Genomic DNA, 14,806 nt, shown 5'->3' with positions numbered 1-14,806 from the left:
CTCCTCCTCCTCCTCCTCCTCCTCCTCCTCCTCCTCCTCCTCCTCCTCCTCCTCCTCCTCCTCCTCCTTCTCCTTCTCCTTCTCCTTCTTCTTCTTCTTTTTTTAATGTTGAGGAATGAACTCACTCTTCTGGAAATGCTGCTTGTCATTTCTGAACTTCATTACTAATTTTGTTCTGGAATTTTCCCACCCTCATTTCACATTGTATCTGTCCTTCAGGGCTCAGTGCCCCCATGAAGCCATCCTTTCTAAATCTAGTTCATCAAATCTAGTTCATTCTAAATCTAGTTCTCCTTTCCATTAATCACAATTATCATTATTATTATCAGTAATCATAATATTTAGAACAGCTCACACTGATTTAGCATTCTATGGTTGGCAAAGTATTTTCCTCAGTACCATTTTATGAGCTAGGTAGTGTCAATGCTATTAAGCTTCATTTTGTAGTCTGAAAACTGTGCCTCAGAGGCTTGCCTACAGTCCAATATTAAGTGACCTAGTTGGGACTCGGGGTCTTTTTTGTCTTAAAGAGAAACAGTGAGCTTTCCCTCCATTTAGGTTACACATCAAAAAGCAGCTGTGCAGTAAATGATTGAGAACTGGTCTTGGAATCATCTGATACATACTATGTATAAGACCCTTGGAACGCCACTTAACCTCCTAGTGTACGATCCACTTCTAAGACCATATGTTGCAGAAGAGGAATTGATCTTCATTGGCAAAGGGAGTTTCCTCTACCATGGAAACTAGAGCCCATTAAACAAAAAAATGCAGTGATAAACTTAGATGGTTTTGTTGATGACAGATATAAATTACAAAGACAGTTCCAGACAATCTCTGACTTAGGGTTAGAATTTCTCTAGGTTTTTCTCTGGTTTAAATAAAAATGAATTTGGACTCCCTCTCTCAGGGACCAAGATAGGAGGTCCAGAAGTCCCTTCTGGAACATTCCAGGATGGCCAGAGGCTCAAAGGCATGACATCCTCCATAAATAGGGATGGAGGCAGGAAGGGCAATGAGATAGAGCGGCCAGGCCTGGATGAGTTGCTTACCTGCCTTAGGAGGTTTTGGGGTATGATTCTCTGATTAATTGAGGCTGCCGTGCGTAGGACAAGCTTCGCTTTTTCTATTTTCCCTCTCATTATCAGCCACCTTGGGGACTCGGGGAGAATCCTGTGAAAGGTGTTACAGGGGTTAAGTTCTTCCTGACAGTGGGTCAGAGAAGGCTTCTCTCCACTGAGGCCAGATTTCCTATCCTTCCCCCAGCCTCTCCGCCCCTTTGAAGACAGCTGTCCCTGGGTGCTGGTTCCTTGTCACTTTGGTCCTTATGGGTTTGAGAAAGTGAGAAGCTAAGCTTCCTCCCAAGAAACCTCTGGGCCATTCTGTGACACAGGGAGGGCCTCTTCTTAGGGGAAAGGGTCTAGATTGCTAGGTTAGGCTAATGCTCAACAATGAATATCGCCAGGACTCTGGAAGTCCTGAGCCCCAACGGTAGCCTGGAACAGTTTCCCAGCCTGGCCTAAACTATCTGTGATGCAAACATAGGAAAAGCATAGATACATGGGAGCTAAGGAAGCAGCAGAGAAAAAGTGCTACCTCTAGAGTTAGGAGGCCTAGGCTCAAATCCCACCTCTGTCCTTTATAGGATGTTTGACTTTGGGGAAGTCACTTAGCCCCTCTAAAACTGTTTCCTTCTCTGTAAAATGAGGAGATTAGACTAGATGGCTTCTGAGGTCCATTCTAAGTAGATAAGATCTAGAAAGACCTCTAATCCAAGCATGGAAAATCCTGGCCCATGGACCTAGGTCCTAGCTGAAAGCAGGCCTCAGGGGCCCTCCTGATAGAATTTTTAGCCCTGCCTTCCTCCACTTTCACTGGTGTTTCCCTGGAACTCTGAGGGATGGGGGGTGGGGAGGACACCAAGGGTACTTAACCTAAGGAGAAAAAGACAAGAAAGAAAAGGAGGGCATTTAGGGAAGGAGGGGGACAAAAAAGGGAAAGGTTATCTGGATATACTCAGGTGGGCCCAGAACACATCTGAGGACACAAATAGGACTCCAACCTCTTCATTTATGAATTTTTTGATAGATTGTCTTTTTTGTCCCTCTGGAGGCCTTGGAGGTGGTATATCCCTTGATTGGCTTAGGTGGGTGAGGCTTTCTCTTCAGAATGTTTCACCCTTCCCCACTCCCCACTGCAAGAACATAAGGACTCAAGCCTCACTTTTGCTCAGTTGCCCAAGAATTAGCTTGATCTTTCTACTCGTTCTCCCTCCCCTCCACATCACTGGGGCCACTCACCAGATATAGGAGATCAGGAAGATCGCTGGGGCACCACCAGCCACGTATAGCAGTCTCCAGTGAGCGATGAAGTAGGCCAGGAAAGAAACCATTGCAAGACCAATGGCAAAAAAGCTGTGAGCCAAGAGGATTGCTTGAGCTCTTCGAGAGAGGACCAACCATTCTGTAACTAGAGGAAGAATCCATAAGAAACCATCACTGATCCTGCCATGGGTCTCTGCAGCCTCAGCCTTCTTCAAACCATGCTCTAGTAGATGCCACAATCATCTATGGCATCTTCGACCTTCTAAGTCTGCAGGAGTAATCTTTGGAAATCAAAATCCACATCCGACCAATTCCATGACCAACCAACAGTCCTAACAGTGGCCAGGACTCTGCTCAGGGTAGTGGGAACCTGTGGTCAGATGGGAATAGAATTGTATTCTCCAGGATCCCCACCCTGTCCAGGTCCAGGCACCACTCAGCCCATGGGAACCAAGAATCCCACGTCAGTCCTCCCAGCCTAGACCAGTCTGCCCTTCCTATACCTTTCATGGGAACAGGTGAGCACAAACTCCCTTAGAACTGGGACCAAGAGGTCCATCTGATCAAGGCAGCACCAGTCAGCAGAGCAAGGAAGCTCTGTCAAGACTTGGATAAAAGGCTGGAAAGGACTTCACAGGCCACTGAGTCCAGCCTCTTACGTTTTGTGTTTCAGGTACTGGATTTGAAGTCGGAGGCACTTGACCTGGTCCAAATCCCACCTCTGCCACTAACTAGTTGTGTTACTTTGGGAAAGTCATTTCACTTCTTTAGGTTTCAGATTCACCATCTGTGAAACTAAGGAACTGGATTAGGTGATCTCTAAGGTCCTTTTCAGCTCTAAAGCCTTCAAAACTATGAGCAATGTTGTTAAAACTCTCATCCTTTCTGGCTTTCCTTGGTAATGCTAATTGGCATATTGTAATGGTAAAATGTGATGGGCACCAGGATGAATCATTTTTCTTGTCATTTTCCATAACACTGTGGTATGCTTTTGTGGTAGTGACCTATCTGAAGATTTTTTTGGTGATCTATTATAGCCCCAAAATATATAAATAGCAAAAAAAATTTTAATAACTCCCAAATCTCTGGGGGTACCAAGCTAAGGAAAAAGATAAAAGGCTAAGTGGGAATACCAAAACACAAGGTTGAGATGTTTCTGGAAGAGCCTCATGGGTCAGGGCACGAAGGGATAGACCCAGTAATGTGCTGATCCATGGAAGAACTTGTCAGGGGTGTGTGTGTGTGTGTGTGTGTGTGTGTGTGTGTGTGTGTGTGTGTGTGTGTCTGAGTTGTGTGAGGAGGGGGTTAGTTTACTGTCTCTTCATTGCACAACTGGGGTGCAGAAGGGTCCATTCTTGAGAACCAAGTAATTCTGCCCCAGTGGATCTCCTCAATTTCTCACAGCAAAAAGGGGAAGAGGTCAAGTGTGGGAAGCCAATAAGAGAATAGATAAAAATCTGAGACTCCTCTTTTGACCCCTTTTGTGATCCTTGTGATTTCTTGTTGAAAAGTATTGTGGCCTTATTAAAGAGCTTTAGGTTCCTAGCGGGCCAGCATTTCAAAGGTTAACACTCTCCCCCTTTGGCCAGGAATGCAGCTGCCTGGTATAGCCAAGGCCAAAACCTTAGCAGGGGCAATTCAACCCTGAGAAAAATATTCCCAGATTTGGCTTTCTGATAAGAACCCAGTCAAAATTCAGCCTTGGCCTTGATCTGTTCTGAAGTTAATGAGACCTTTTGTGTTTTGATATGACATAATTTATAACTTCTGTGTATCTGCAAAGTTTCAGGGGGGTTCTTTAGTGTGAAATGAGTCTCTCCTGGAGACAGAGCTGGAAGCATGAGCTAAAAGATGTTCTGTGTCCATTATTTCCTTATCAACTAAACTGTCCTTATCAGATTATCAGAGATGATAAATAGATCTTGAGAGTCAAGGACCCTCTTCTTTCCTCATTGAGAAGCCCTCTGAAGAAGCCATCTTCTAGCCCCCAAGGCTCACCTAAACAGACACTGCTTATTGCATAGCCTGAAATGGCAATACCCGTGGCAAACTGGAAGGTCTTGAAGACTGTAAAGTTGGGCACAAAGGCCGTACCGAACCCAAACACAGCAAAGAGCAGCAGCATGAGCAGAATGGTTTTATAGCGGCCAATCCTATAAGAAAGAGGGTTGGGAAATAGTTCAAGGATATTTCCTAGACCCTGCCTCAACCCCAAGACAGCTATAGGCTCAAAAGAATGGCACCAGAGTTATCTTTTAGGTGGGATTTTAACCAAAATATCCCCATTTTTAAAAGACAGAGTGCAATACATGTGTCAATATCAATACTCAAATATTAATGCAAGTAATAAACAGAATTATAGCAAAGAATCCTTTATGGGATACAGGGCTCAATAAAACTCCAAAACAATAATGTGAACTTAAATAATGAAAACAATACTAATGATTTCTTTTATGTCTAAACACCCAACTAAGTAAAATCATTGGTAAGGCATTTAAGGATAAAACTGGAAGGAGGACAACAAACAAAAGATAGAAAAGATCTGCAACACTCTTCCTGATGACATTTTTTTACTAACACACACAGTGGCACTACCATGCTTAGACTCTACTATTCAAATCTTGGATATGCTTGTAGAAGAAACAGAAATAGCATTGAAGGGAGGGAAAAAATGATGGGAAAGCAGCTGGACTTGACCTAGCATGCACAGAGATGGTTCATGCTGGAGACAATGCAATTTCATGGAAAGTAAGCGACCAATCCTCAAGGCATCTGAAGGATGGGGAGATACTAACTGTGCAGGAAAGTCTCAGACCTTATTTTGAAATGAAAAAAAAGGAAATAAAAATATTAGTAACTACTGACCCATATATATTTGATAAGGGCAATAAAAAGGAAGCTGTTTGCAAGCAACATCCAATGGTAGACTATATCTGAGGATTATAGAATACTATATTTAGAGTTAAAAGGGACCTGAGAAGTCATCGAGTCTATCCCTCCCCCAATGGCTTAGCTACTTACTGCCTTTGTGACCTTGGCCCAGTTATTAAGCTTTCTAAGTCTCAGGTTCCTCATCCTTAAAAGGCGAGAGGTGGACTAGATGACTTCTCAGGTCTCTACCCCAAAATGGATGTGTCCAGGCTTGGAGATGACTTTGTGAGTTTGAGAGTTTGAGAGTTTAGACATCTCTTTGATCAGTATTGACTAGGGGTAAAGGAAAGAATCTTGGGCAACTATCCCATTGCTCTGGAGGAGACAACCATCAACAAAAATATGGGTCCAAGACTGGACCATTTAGACTATGAACCACTTTATATTCTGAGGAACAAATATTAGCCTTCCAAGAGAGAATAAGCTAAGCTTCTAAACCCTGTTTCAGGTTGTATCGTCAATGGACATCTTTTGTGTCTTAGCATTTCCTTAGTGCATAGGAAATAAATATCAGAACTATAGATGATTGAGATCATATATTAAATACTTTTCTTTCTACCTTTGGAGAGACTGTACACATAAGCTACAACCTAACCTTTAAATAACTCATCCTTGGAGTGCCAGGGTGGAGGTTTATTGAGCCAAAGAACATAAGAAAAGGGAGCCTCACCTCTCTTTCATTGTAGGCCAGACCCCTTAGGATAGAAATCAGTATAGATTGTGTGAGTGGGTTCAGAACAGATAAACCCTTTAGTGGAAAGGGATTGAGTACAGTGCCTCTTGAGCAGTTTTCACTTAACATCAGAGCCATAATGGAAATAACTTGGTTCTAAAACTTTGATTAGGAGCAGTTCCAAGATGGTGGCTTAGTAGCAGCAAAAGCTGGAACTACTCCAAGAGTCCTCCCAAACCAACCTTAAAATCGTGCCTCAGAATGACTAAAGTCACAGAAACAAAAAGGATATGGAGTGAGGGGGGCTCTTCTACCAAAAATAACTTGAAAGGTAGGTAGATTTTCACAGAATAAAGGGGAACTGGAAGTAAAACTACACACAGAAAAGTGTGGGCTGACCACCCCCTCACCTATGCTAGATTCCAAGCCTGGACATAGGCCACCTGAGGGACTCGGCCTAAGTCAACAGCAGAGCACCCCACATCCACCCCTTGAAGTCTCAAACACAAGCCCACAGTGAGGCCTCAAAGTCCATAGAGCTTGGCCCTTTCAGGCCTGCAGTGAAGCCCCTAGTCCCAGGGTAAAAATAGCTCACGGTGCCAAATCCTGAAAGTCATCAGCAAAGGAGACTAAATCATCAGTTTTCAGAACTCCAGTCCACAGGCAAAATAAAGGCTGGGAAAATTAGCACATAGCAAAAGAAGCACCTAATCATAGAACATTTTTACAGAGATAAAGAGCAAGGTACAGATTCAGTAGGGGAGAGTAAGAGCAAAGCAACCACATGAAAAACTTAAAAGAAAAATGGGAATTAGTCTCAGGAACTAGAAGAGCTCAAAAAGAAATTTAAAAATCTAATAAGAGAGATGGAAGAAAAATGGGAAAAAGAAATGAAAGCAATGCAAAAAGAAAATGAGGTTTTTTTTGTTTTTTTTTTAAACCCTTGTACTTCAGTGTATTGTCTCATAGGTGGAAGATTGGTAAGGGTGGGCAATGGGGGTCAAGTGACTTGCCCAGGGTCATACAGCTGGGAAGTGGCTGATGCCGGGTTTGAACCTAGGACCTCCTGTCTCTAGGCCTGACTCTCACTCCACTGAGCTACCCAGCTGCCCCTGAAAATGAGGTTTTAAAAAGAAAAATTGGTCAAGTGGAAAAAGAGACACAACAATCCAATGAAGAAAAGTTTCTTAAAAACAGAATTGACCTACTGAAAAAAGAGGCAAAAAAAAAATACAATAAAGAAAAGAGTTCCATGAAAAGTAGAATGGACCAACTGGATATGGAGGTTCAAAAGATCATGGAAGAAAATCTATATTTAAAAAATTGAAATTGGGCAAATAGAAGCTAAGTGACTTCATGAAACATCAAGAAATAATAAAACAACAGAAAAATGAAAAAATAGAAATATGAACTATCTCATTGAAAAAACAACTGACCTTGAAATTAGATCCAAGAGAGACAATCTATAAATTACTGGACTACTTGAATGTCATGATGAAATAAAAAAAGCCCAGACATCATATTACAAGAAATTATCAAAGAAAACTGTCCTGATATTCTTGAATATGAAAGTAAAATAGAAATCAAAAGAATCCACAGATCACCTCCTGCAAAAAATCCCCAAAGGATAATTCCTGGCAATGTTATAGCCAAGTCCAAGAGCTCCCAGGCCAAGGACAAAATGCAGCAAACAGCCAGAAAAAATAAAACTTTCTGATTGTGAATATCCAACAAGGCTTGAAACAGGGAATTATACTTGCCAGAGATCTTCATCCCTAGAGTGGAGGAGATCTAGGACAGAGTCCAAGTTGAAGAGGGATTCCCCACAGATGGGGATGTCTGTGATGGCATTATGACATCTACATCACGATGCAATATTGTATTCTCCTAGAAGAGATCTGCAGTCACTCAGTTTTGCTCAACCTTCCACACAGGAAACACCAAGTGCATGAAGAATGCCTGTTGTTCAGACTGTGCTAAGCTGGATGAAAATGGAGTTTGTGCAATGGCATGCAAATATCATGGACAGACACTGCCAACAGACAATGAATGTGGCTCAGAGTGAACAGGAGAAGGAAACTGGGCTGGATTACTTTGGGGAAATTCCTGATTCCCTTAATGGTTCCAAATTGCTTCCTGAAACAAAAACCTAGCTTTTTAAGATGACCATTCTGTCAGTAATGCTGGATGACTTTGAGTCCTAGAGTAGTATAGACTCCAAAGTCAACAGAGCAATGGAGAGGCACATGGTGGGTATGAACAGGCTGTCAGAAATTCCACAAGAAAGTAGAATGGAAATGAAGAATGAAAGGTGTCACCCAAGAAAGTTATGATTGGAAAAGAAGATGGGCTGGACACATGGTAAAAACAAGAGATAACCATGGGGCAACTCATGTGCTCCACTGGAATCAGCCTGATGTCAAGACAGAGAGAGGAGTCCCCCACCACACTGAATGGTCTCTCTAGGGTAAACTTATGGAAGACGTGTACTAGAGTCCCTCAGGATAGGCAGGCAGGGATGGTTTGTGGTCTACATCCTGGAGAGGAACATTCCTATTGATGAAATCTTGGACCTGTTGGAGTATTGGGGCATTCCATTCATTGGTGCATACTCATTCAGCAGCTTGATCTTAAGGAGTTTCTAACACACCCTGTGGTCAACCTGATGATCAGCATCTCTAAGCTTGGTTGGACTGGTTCATCAATGAGATTCCCAGGCTGTCATTGGTCCATACTGAAAATCCTTTTTTAACTCAATAGAGCCTTCAGGAGAAGTTTCTTCAGAAGAAGGCTATTGCTTTGAGGATAAATTACAAACTCCTCAATTTGGCCACACTCTTGTCTCCAAACTACCTTTTCTAGGGTTGTTCCATATTATTGCTCCTCATGTACACTTTGTCCAAGTCAAATATGACATTCCATTTCCCATATATACACCTTTGCTCAGGCTGTGCCCCCTTGTTGGAATGCTCTCCCTTCTCTCCTCTCTACTTTTGAATTCCCTCTTCTCTCCAAGGCTCAGCTCAAGTGCTGCCTCCTTCCAGAGGTGTCCTCTGACACCCCGAAGTTGTTAGTTCTGTCTCCTCTGACTCATTACATTTACCTTGTAAATACTCCTATGGGCTTATTTCTGTCTGTAGCTTCTTCATTATCCTATCTGAAAGATGTAAACTTCTTGCCTTGGTAACTCTTAACTCTGGCACAGAGCTCACATACATCAGGTGGTGCTTAATAAATGCTTGGTGAGTTGGATTAAACTGAACCTTTCAGTGCTTGCATTCCCCTTGTCTAGCCTTTAAGAGGTAGTGTGGCCCAGGTGATGTGGTACTGGACCAGCAGCAGGTAGACCTGGGTTTAAATCCCACCTCTGATATGAAGACAACAAATATCAGTTTGGACAACACTTATTTCTCTGAGTCCCAGTTTACCTCTCTGTAAAATGTGAGAGTTGGACTAGATAATCCCAGAGGTCCCCTCTAGCTCTAAATCTATGGTTTTATAACCTTCATGCCCTGATGAAATTTGAATTCTGGGTATTTTCTCCCCCATCCCTGGAACATCCTCCCTTCTCCACTCTGACTACTGAGTTCCCTGGATTCCTCTAAGTTCTGACTAAAATCCCATCTCCTCCAAGAAGTCTTTTTCAACCTCTCTTAACTCCAGTGCTTTCCTTCTTTTAGTTATTACATTCTGTCTATATTTGTTTGTTGTCACCCCTCATTAGATTGTAAGCATCTGGAGGACAGAGACTGCTTCTGGCCTCTTCTTGTGTGCCCAGTGCTTTGTACAGTGCCTCCCCGTACCCAGTAGGAGCTTAATAAATGTCTGAAAGTTGAATCAAATTGACTTACAAAGACCACCTCTCATCACTGGAGGGAGCTGACATGATCTCCAAGAGGAAGGAGGACTTTAGGTGGCCATCTGTGAGAACACGGCCAACAGGCAATGGGTCCGTAACCTTTCATTAAGTGTCTTCTGTGTGTAGGACCTGGTGCTAAGATGAGCCTTTGCTTTGGTCAGTAAGTGAAGCCAAATTCAGCCAATGGCAAGACCAATTTCATCTCTTACTAAGAGAAACCTTGCAAGGGAGTCTCTCCTCCTTTTGACTCCAGTTATTTCAGTAACCTAAGACTTAGTCCTCTCTCATTCTCTTCCCTAATCAGAGCAGTTCATTGCCACTAGGCAGAAGTGGGGGGTGGGGATGGGAATCTCAGAATGTAACTAGGGTGACACCACTGAGGCTTTGCCCTAGGAAAGGAAATTTAGAAGACAATAGCCCCAACCTGGGGTATGCTTCCTCCTCTCCCCTTGGCACCAGACCTAGAAATCTTGCAGTGTCTCCACTCCCTACCAATAGTCACACCCAAATGATCCTCTTTTTTTCCTGATCATCTCTCCCCACCATTTTCCCCGGGTTCCCAAATGGCTAGTTTTGGCTCTGGGAAGCTGCTAGTCCATCTCCTTCCATCAGAGCTTTTTAGGGTTTGACTACTGGCCAAAGCTGGCAATGAATCCTCTGCCCCAGCATTTCTAGGACTATTCATGGGTCATTTTGTACCTCTGAGAGTCTGCCTCAGGGGCCCTGATTTGGGAGGGGAATCCCAGAGGTCCAGGGCTACCTGGAGCTTTCTAGGGGCATCTGCTCAGAGGTCTTTTCATTCCACCTCAGGGTTGTCCCAGAATGCCCCAGTGGCCTCCTTTCTGCCAATCAGATGCTAGCCTGAGAGGGGGGCAGAAATGAAGCCTTTGTGAAGAAGATCAAGAGTCAGGGTCACCCTTGAACTCCTTTGGCCCAGCCCCAAGGCTCTGTCTCCCTCCACCTAGCTTACCTGTCACACAAGGTCCCAGAGATCAAGGATCCAAACAAAAGGCCAACCACAAAAAAACTCATGGCGATGAGGCGTTCTGAGGCTTTGTCACAGACCAGGTCAAACTGGAAGGGATGAGATAACATTTGTATTTGGGTTTTTTCATTCCTCCTTCTGCTGTCTAGGAGACTTTAACCTGACATAAATGGGGGGCGGGGGGAACGGGGGGAGAGCAGAGATTCAGAGCATGGCAGAGACAGCAGACAGACTACACTCAGTCAGAAGTCTTGGGTTCAAAAGCTGCCTCTGTCCCTTACTATCCATGTGACCTTGTTGAATAGGCATTGAATCTGAGACTCTGTTTCCATCTCTGTAAAATGAGGAGGTTGGGCTCTCGGTCCTTTAAAGTCTCTTCCAGTTTGAAATCTCTTACCCCAGAGACCTAAGAAGTAGCCTTCAAGGCTTGTCTCTGTAAATGCTCAGACTCTGGGAACATGCCTAATTGAGTTTGTGGGGGCCACCTCACCTGAACCCTCAACCACTTCTTGCTGCCCACCTGGTCAACTACTCCCCAAGGCTTCATGGAATGGAAGGGCAAGAGCCTTGAGATCAAGTCCTGTTCCTCCAACAAGTCCCTGGGCTTGTTGTTCTCCACATCAGTGGAGAAGTTCTGGTATTCCCTGGACTAGAATGGCTCCTTTATAAGAGAGGGGCATCTTGGAGGCTGTGCTAAAGACAATCCACATGTGGGATGGGCTAAGGGGAAATGAGATGTGAGATGGCAAACCTCATTCACTGGTGACAGCTCCCCCATGCTGGCGTAGACCCAGCCATTTTGGCAGGGCTTGGTCTCGTTCAGCCCATACTTGACGATAGAGTCATAGTCCCACTGGACAGGCGAGTACATTAGGCATTCCTCAAAGGACCCGTCGGCCTGCCTGGGCACGGTCAGATTGAATAGCTGCAAAGTGGTCAAGTTGGGTTGGATGGCCAAAAGCCAAGTGGTGTTGCAGTAATGAGGCATTTTCCCAAGTACAACAGCTCGAACATATATAAAATAAGCACTCAGTATATTGGGGAGAAAGGTGAGGGCCACCAGCCTCCTTTGAAATGTCCCAAACTCCCCTGCTTCTTGGAGAAGATCTGTATATGTGAGCACACTTCTACTGTCCTCAACCGGGAAAAAATGAAGACCAGATCTAGAGGCCAGGTTGGCATCCTTTGGTCTGGAACCCTCTTTTAACTTGGTCCTCATGGGGAGTCCCAGGCAGAGGAATTAGACTCGGAGGACTGGGACCACTGCCAAAGATGTGTGGAGAAGCTTGCTTCACTCCTCTGGGCCTTGGTTTACTCACCTGTAAATTGAGGGGGCTGGGCTAGCTGATCTCTGAGGTCCCTTCCAACTCTGACATTCTGGGGGTCAGGTCAAAGCCAGTCGGAGGGATGGATACCCTGTGTGGATTCGGTTAGCCCTTTGGACCATTAGAGTCCTTCCACTCTCCCCCTCCCACTTCCCAGCCAACCAGTTCTGAAGGACTCCTCACATACAAGCAGCAGCATGACACAGTGGAGAGACAGCCAGCTTTGGCACCAAGAAGACCTGAGTTCAAGTCCTGTCTCTGCCCCATCCTGGCTGTGTGACCCTGGGAAGAGCTGTGAACCTCTCAGTGTCCCAAGCCACTCTCTAAGTCTGGAAGAGGCGGAGTTAAATGTCAGCCTGTCAGTGGAGGGAGTTTTCTAAGTCAATAAGCTCCTAGGTTCTGTGCCTCTATCTTTTTTATTCTCCCGAATCCCATGGCAGAAGGAGAAGGTCTCTCAGTCAGGACTCGTCTTCAAGCTCAGACCTCCACTAGCTGTGCGTTCCCAGGCAAGCCTCTACGTCTCTGACCCTCATCTGTAAAATGGGGATCATAATGCTCAGACGAGCTCCCTCGCAAGGTCACTCAGTATATCATAGAGTGAGGATGGGTTCATGGGCCCCTCAATTACACTTTTGTACTTGACCTGGAGGTGGGGGTGGGGGCGGTCAGTGATTATCTCTAGGGTCAGACAGCTGGCTCGAGAACACAGGTCCCCTTAATCTAGAATTCTCCCCCCTACCGTGGACTTGTTTTCCCAGGAAGAGAGCAAAGAGGTTTGGGAGCCTTTTGATTCGGGTCAGAAATGGCTCCAGGGAGGTGACAATGGGTGCCGATCACGGATGTGGCGGATCATTTTGTTGAACTGAGGTTTTCTGGTTTCGTTTTCGTTTCTTTTTCTCAACCAAGATGGCTAAGGGAGGGAGAACGGAGTGATTTGGAAATGAAGGTGATATTAAAAGGTTCTCAACAGATTTCTAAAAACTCATTTCAGAGAAGGAACCAATCACCTGAAGAAGAGCGGCTCTCGATTCCTCCTTGTCAGGTTCTGGGCCACGCACTGGGGATACAAAGACATTTCCCCAAAGAGTCTGCATGAGCTGGTCCAAGGCCAGCCACTGAGGCTCAAGGAGAATTCTCCTCTCTTCCCCACTAGAGGATTTAGGGAACCCCTATGCTTCAGTCTAAACTATTGGTGGAACTCAACTGGCTTTAAGATACCTTGGCTTCTTATTCCCATGGCCACCTCCTTCATTCATCAAACTATTAAGCCCTGACTGGAGGTGAAATGCTAGAGGGGACTGAGGGCCCAAGGGATGCCATATCAAAACATGCACGCCTCTTATTAAGAGGGTCTTTCTGGTGCTGGCGACAGGACCAGAGCTACTACTACTTGGTCAGAGGGAAGTCCAGGGCCTTGTTGTCAACCATTCCCACAATCTCACCAGAATATCTGAGCATCTATCAATGGTGGCCACCTTCAAGTCAGGATCCACTTGATTTTATACTTGTCACCAAGCTGAGAAATGGAGACAAGGGCATCCCCAGAGTCCAGCTCCAATAGATCCCTACAACAAAGAAGATTCTCTGGCTTTGGGGGAGGGGGAGGGAAAACCAGGGAAGTGGCTTCATAATGGGGGGGGGGAAGGGCAGGAAGCAGAGGAGGGGCATTCATAGGACACTCGCCACCATGGGCCACACCAAGTAAAGGGACCAGCCATTGGTTTTAGCCAACAAAGAGGAAGTCCATGAGGGGGAGAGGGACTCTCCATCCAACATCCAGATTGGCCTGCAACTAACTCCAGCTCATTCTAGCCATTGATGTTAAGGGAACAAGTTTATGATGCCCCAAGTTGGAAGGTGACCAGGAGGATGAGGGGGCTCCAAACTGCCACACAAGGATTAGTTAAAAGAATGTTACCAGAGCTACAAGTAACATTAGAGATGGTCTCGGTCCAGAGGGTCAGCAAGCTTTTTCTATAAAGGGTCAGAAAGTAAAAATCTTAGGCTTTGTGGGCCAAGAAACAAAATCAAGGATGGTAGGAAGGCATTTATGGAATGAGAGAGAAAACCATTTTTTATTAATGAAATTCAAAATACAATAACAATAATTGAGTACTTTTCGGTGCTAATTCAGGTTGACCAATGAGAAGAATGGAATTCTTTATGGGGAAACACAACATTTCTCTTGGTTGGGGGGCAAAGTGAGTGCTTCCTATCATCGAAATCTATCACCAGTGTTTATCTGTTAATACTGCCCTGTAATGAGATTTTACATATTTCATCTTTGCAAATATCTCTTCAACCAACAGGTACTGCCAAATTCTGATATCAATCCATGAAGTGGATTTTTTTATCCATTTTAGTGGAGCCAAAAGACGTATGCTTCTGAATATGTTTATTTTTCTCTCTGGATTCCATGCTTTGGCTGCTATACTCAACTATGATTTTATTCACTATCAGTACACAGCTTTCCTTCCGAGGCTAATTAATGAGCCTCTGGGGAAACTTACTTTGGTTAAGTTTTTCAGTTTTTAATTTTGTCAGGAAATTCTGTTTTTATGAGATATTTCCTTTTAAGTTTTCTGATTTTTTGACAGTTGCTTGACTGGGCTGCAAATGTTGTGATGAATGCTTAGTTTGGTAACCTTTTAGCAAAGCTATAGTATCATTGCATAATAAAATGAATTTGAAAATAAAATAATCCATACT

General features: G+C 44.4%; 1 protein-coding gene across 1 annotated transcript in view; it reads right to left on the bottom strand.

The window, feature by feature from the left end:
* LOC123246683 (solute carrier family 22 member 14-like) overlaps positions 1 to 11,991 on the bottom strand; it is a 42,780-nt gene extending 30,789 nt beyond the window's left edge. Inside the window, exons 1-5 of the mRNA XM_044675493.1 lie at positions 11,524 to 11,991; positions 10,758 to 10,861; positions 4,323 to 4,477; positions 2,301 to 2,469; positions 1,053 to 1,173 (exon numbers count right to left, since the gene is read on the bottom strand). Coding sequence (XP_044531428.1) covers positions 1,053 to 1,173; positions 2,301 to 2,469; positions 4,323 to 4,477; positions 10,758 to 10,861; positions 11,524 to 11,991 — 1,017 coding nt within the window. The remainder of the gene's footprint in view (positions 1 to 1,052; positions 1,174 to 2,300; positions 2,470 to 4,322; positions 4,478 to 10,757; positions 10,862 to 11,523) is intronic.
* Positions 11,992 to 14,806: the final 2,815 nt, after the last annotated feature.

This window comes from Gracilinanus agilis, chromosome 1 (genome assembly GCF_016433145.1).
Source record: "Gracilinanus agilis isolate LMUSP501 chromosome 1, AgileGrace, whole genome shotgun sequence".
NCBI classification, from domain to species: domain Eukaryota; kingdom Metazoa; phylum Chordata; class Mammalia; order Didelphimorphia; family Didelphidae; genus Gracilinanus; species Gracilinanus agilis.
Note: the sequence above shows the minus strand (reverse complement) of the source record. Positions and strands in the feature narration are given on the sequence as shown.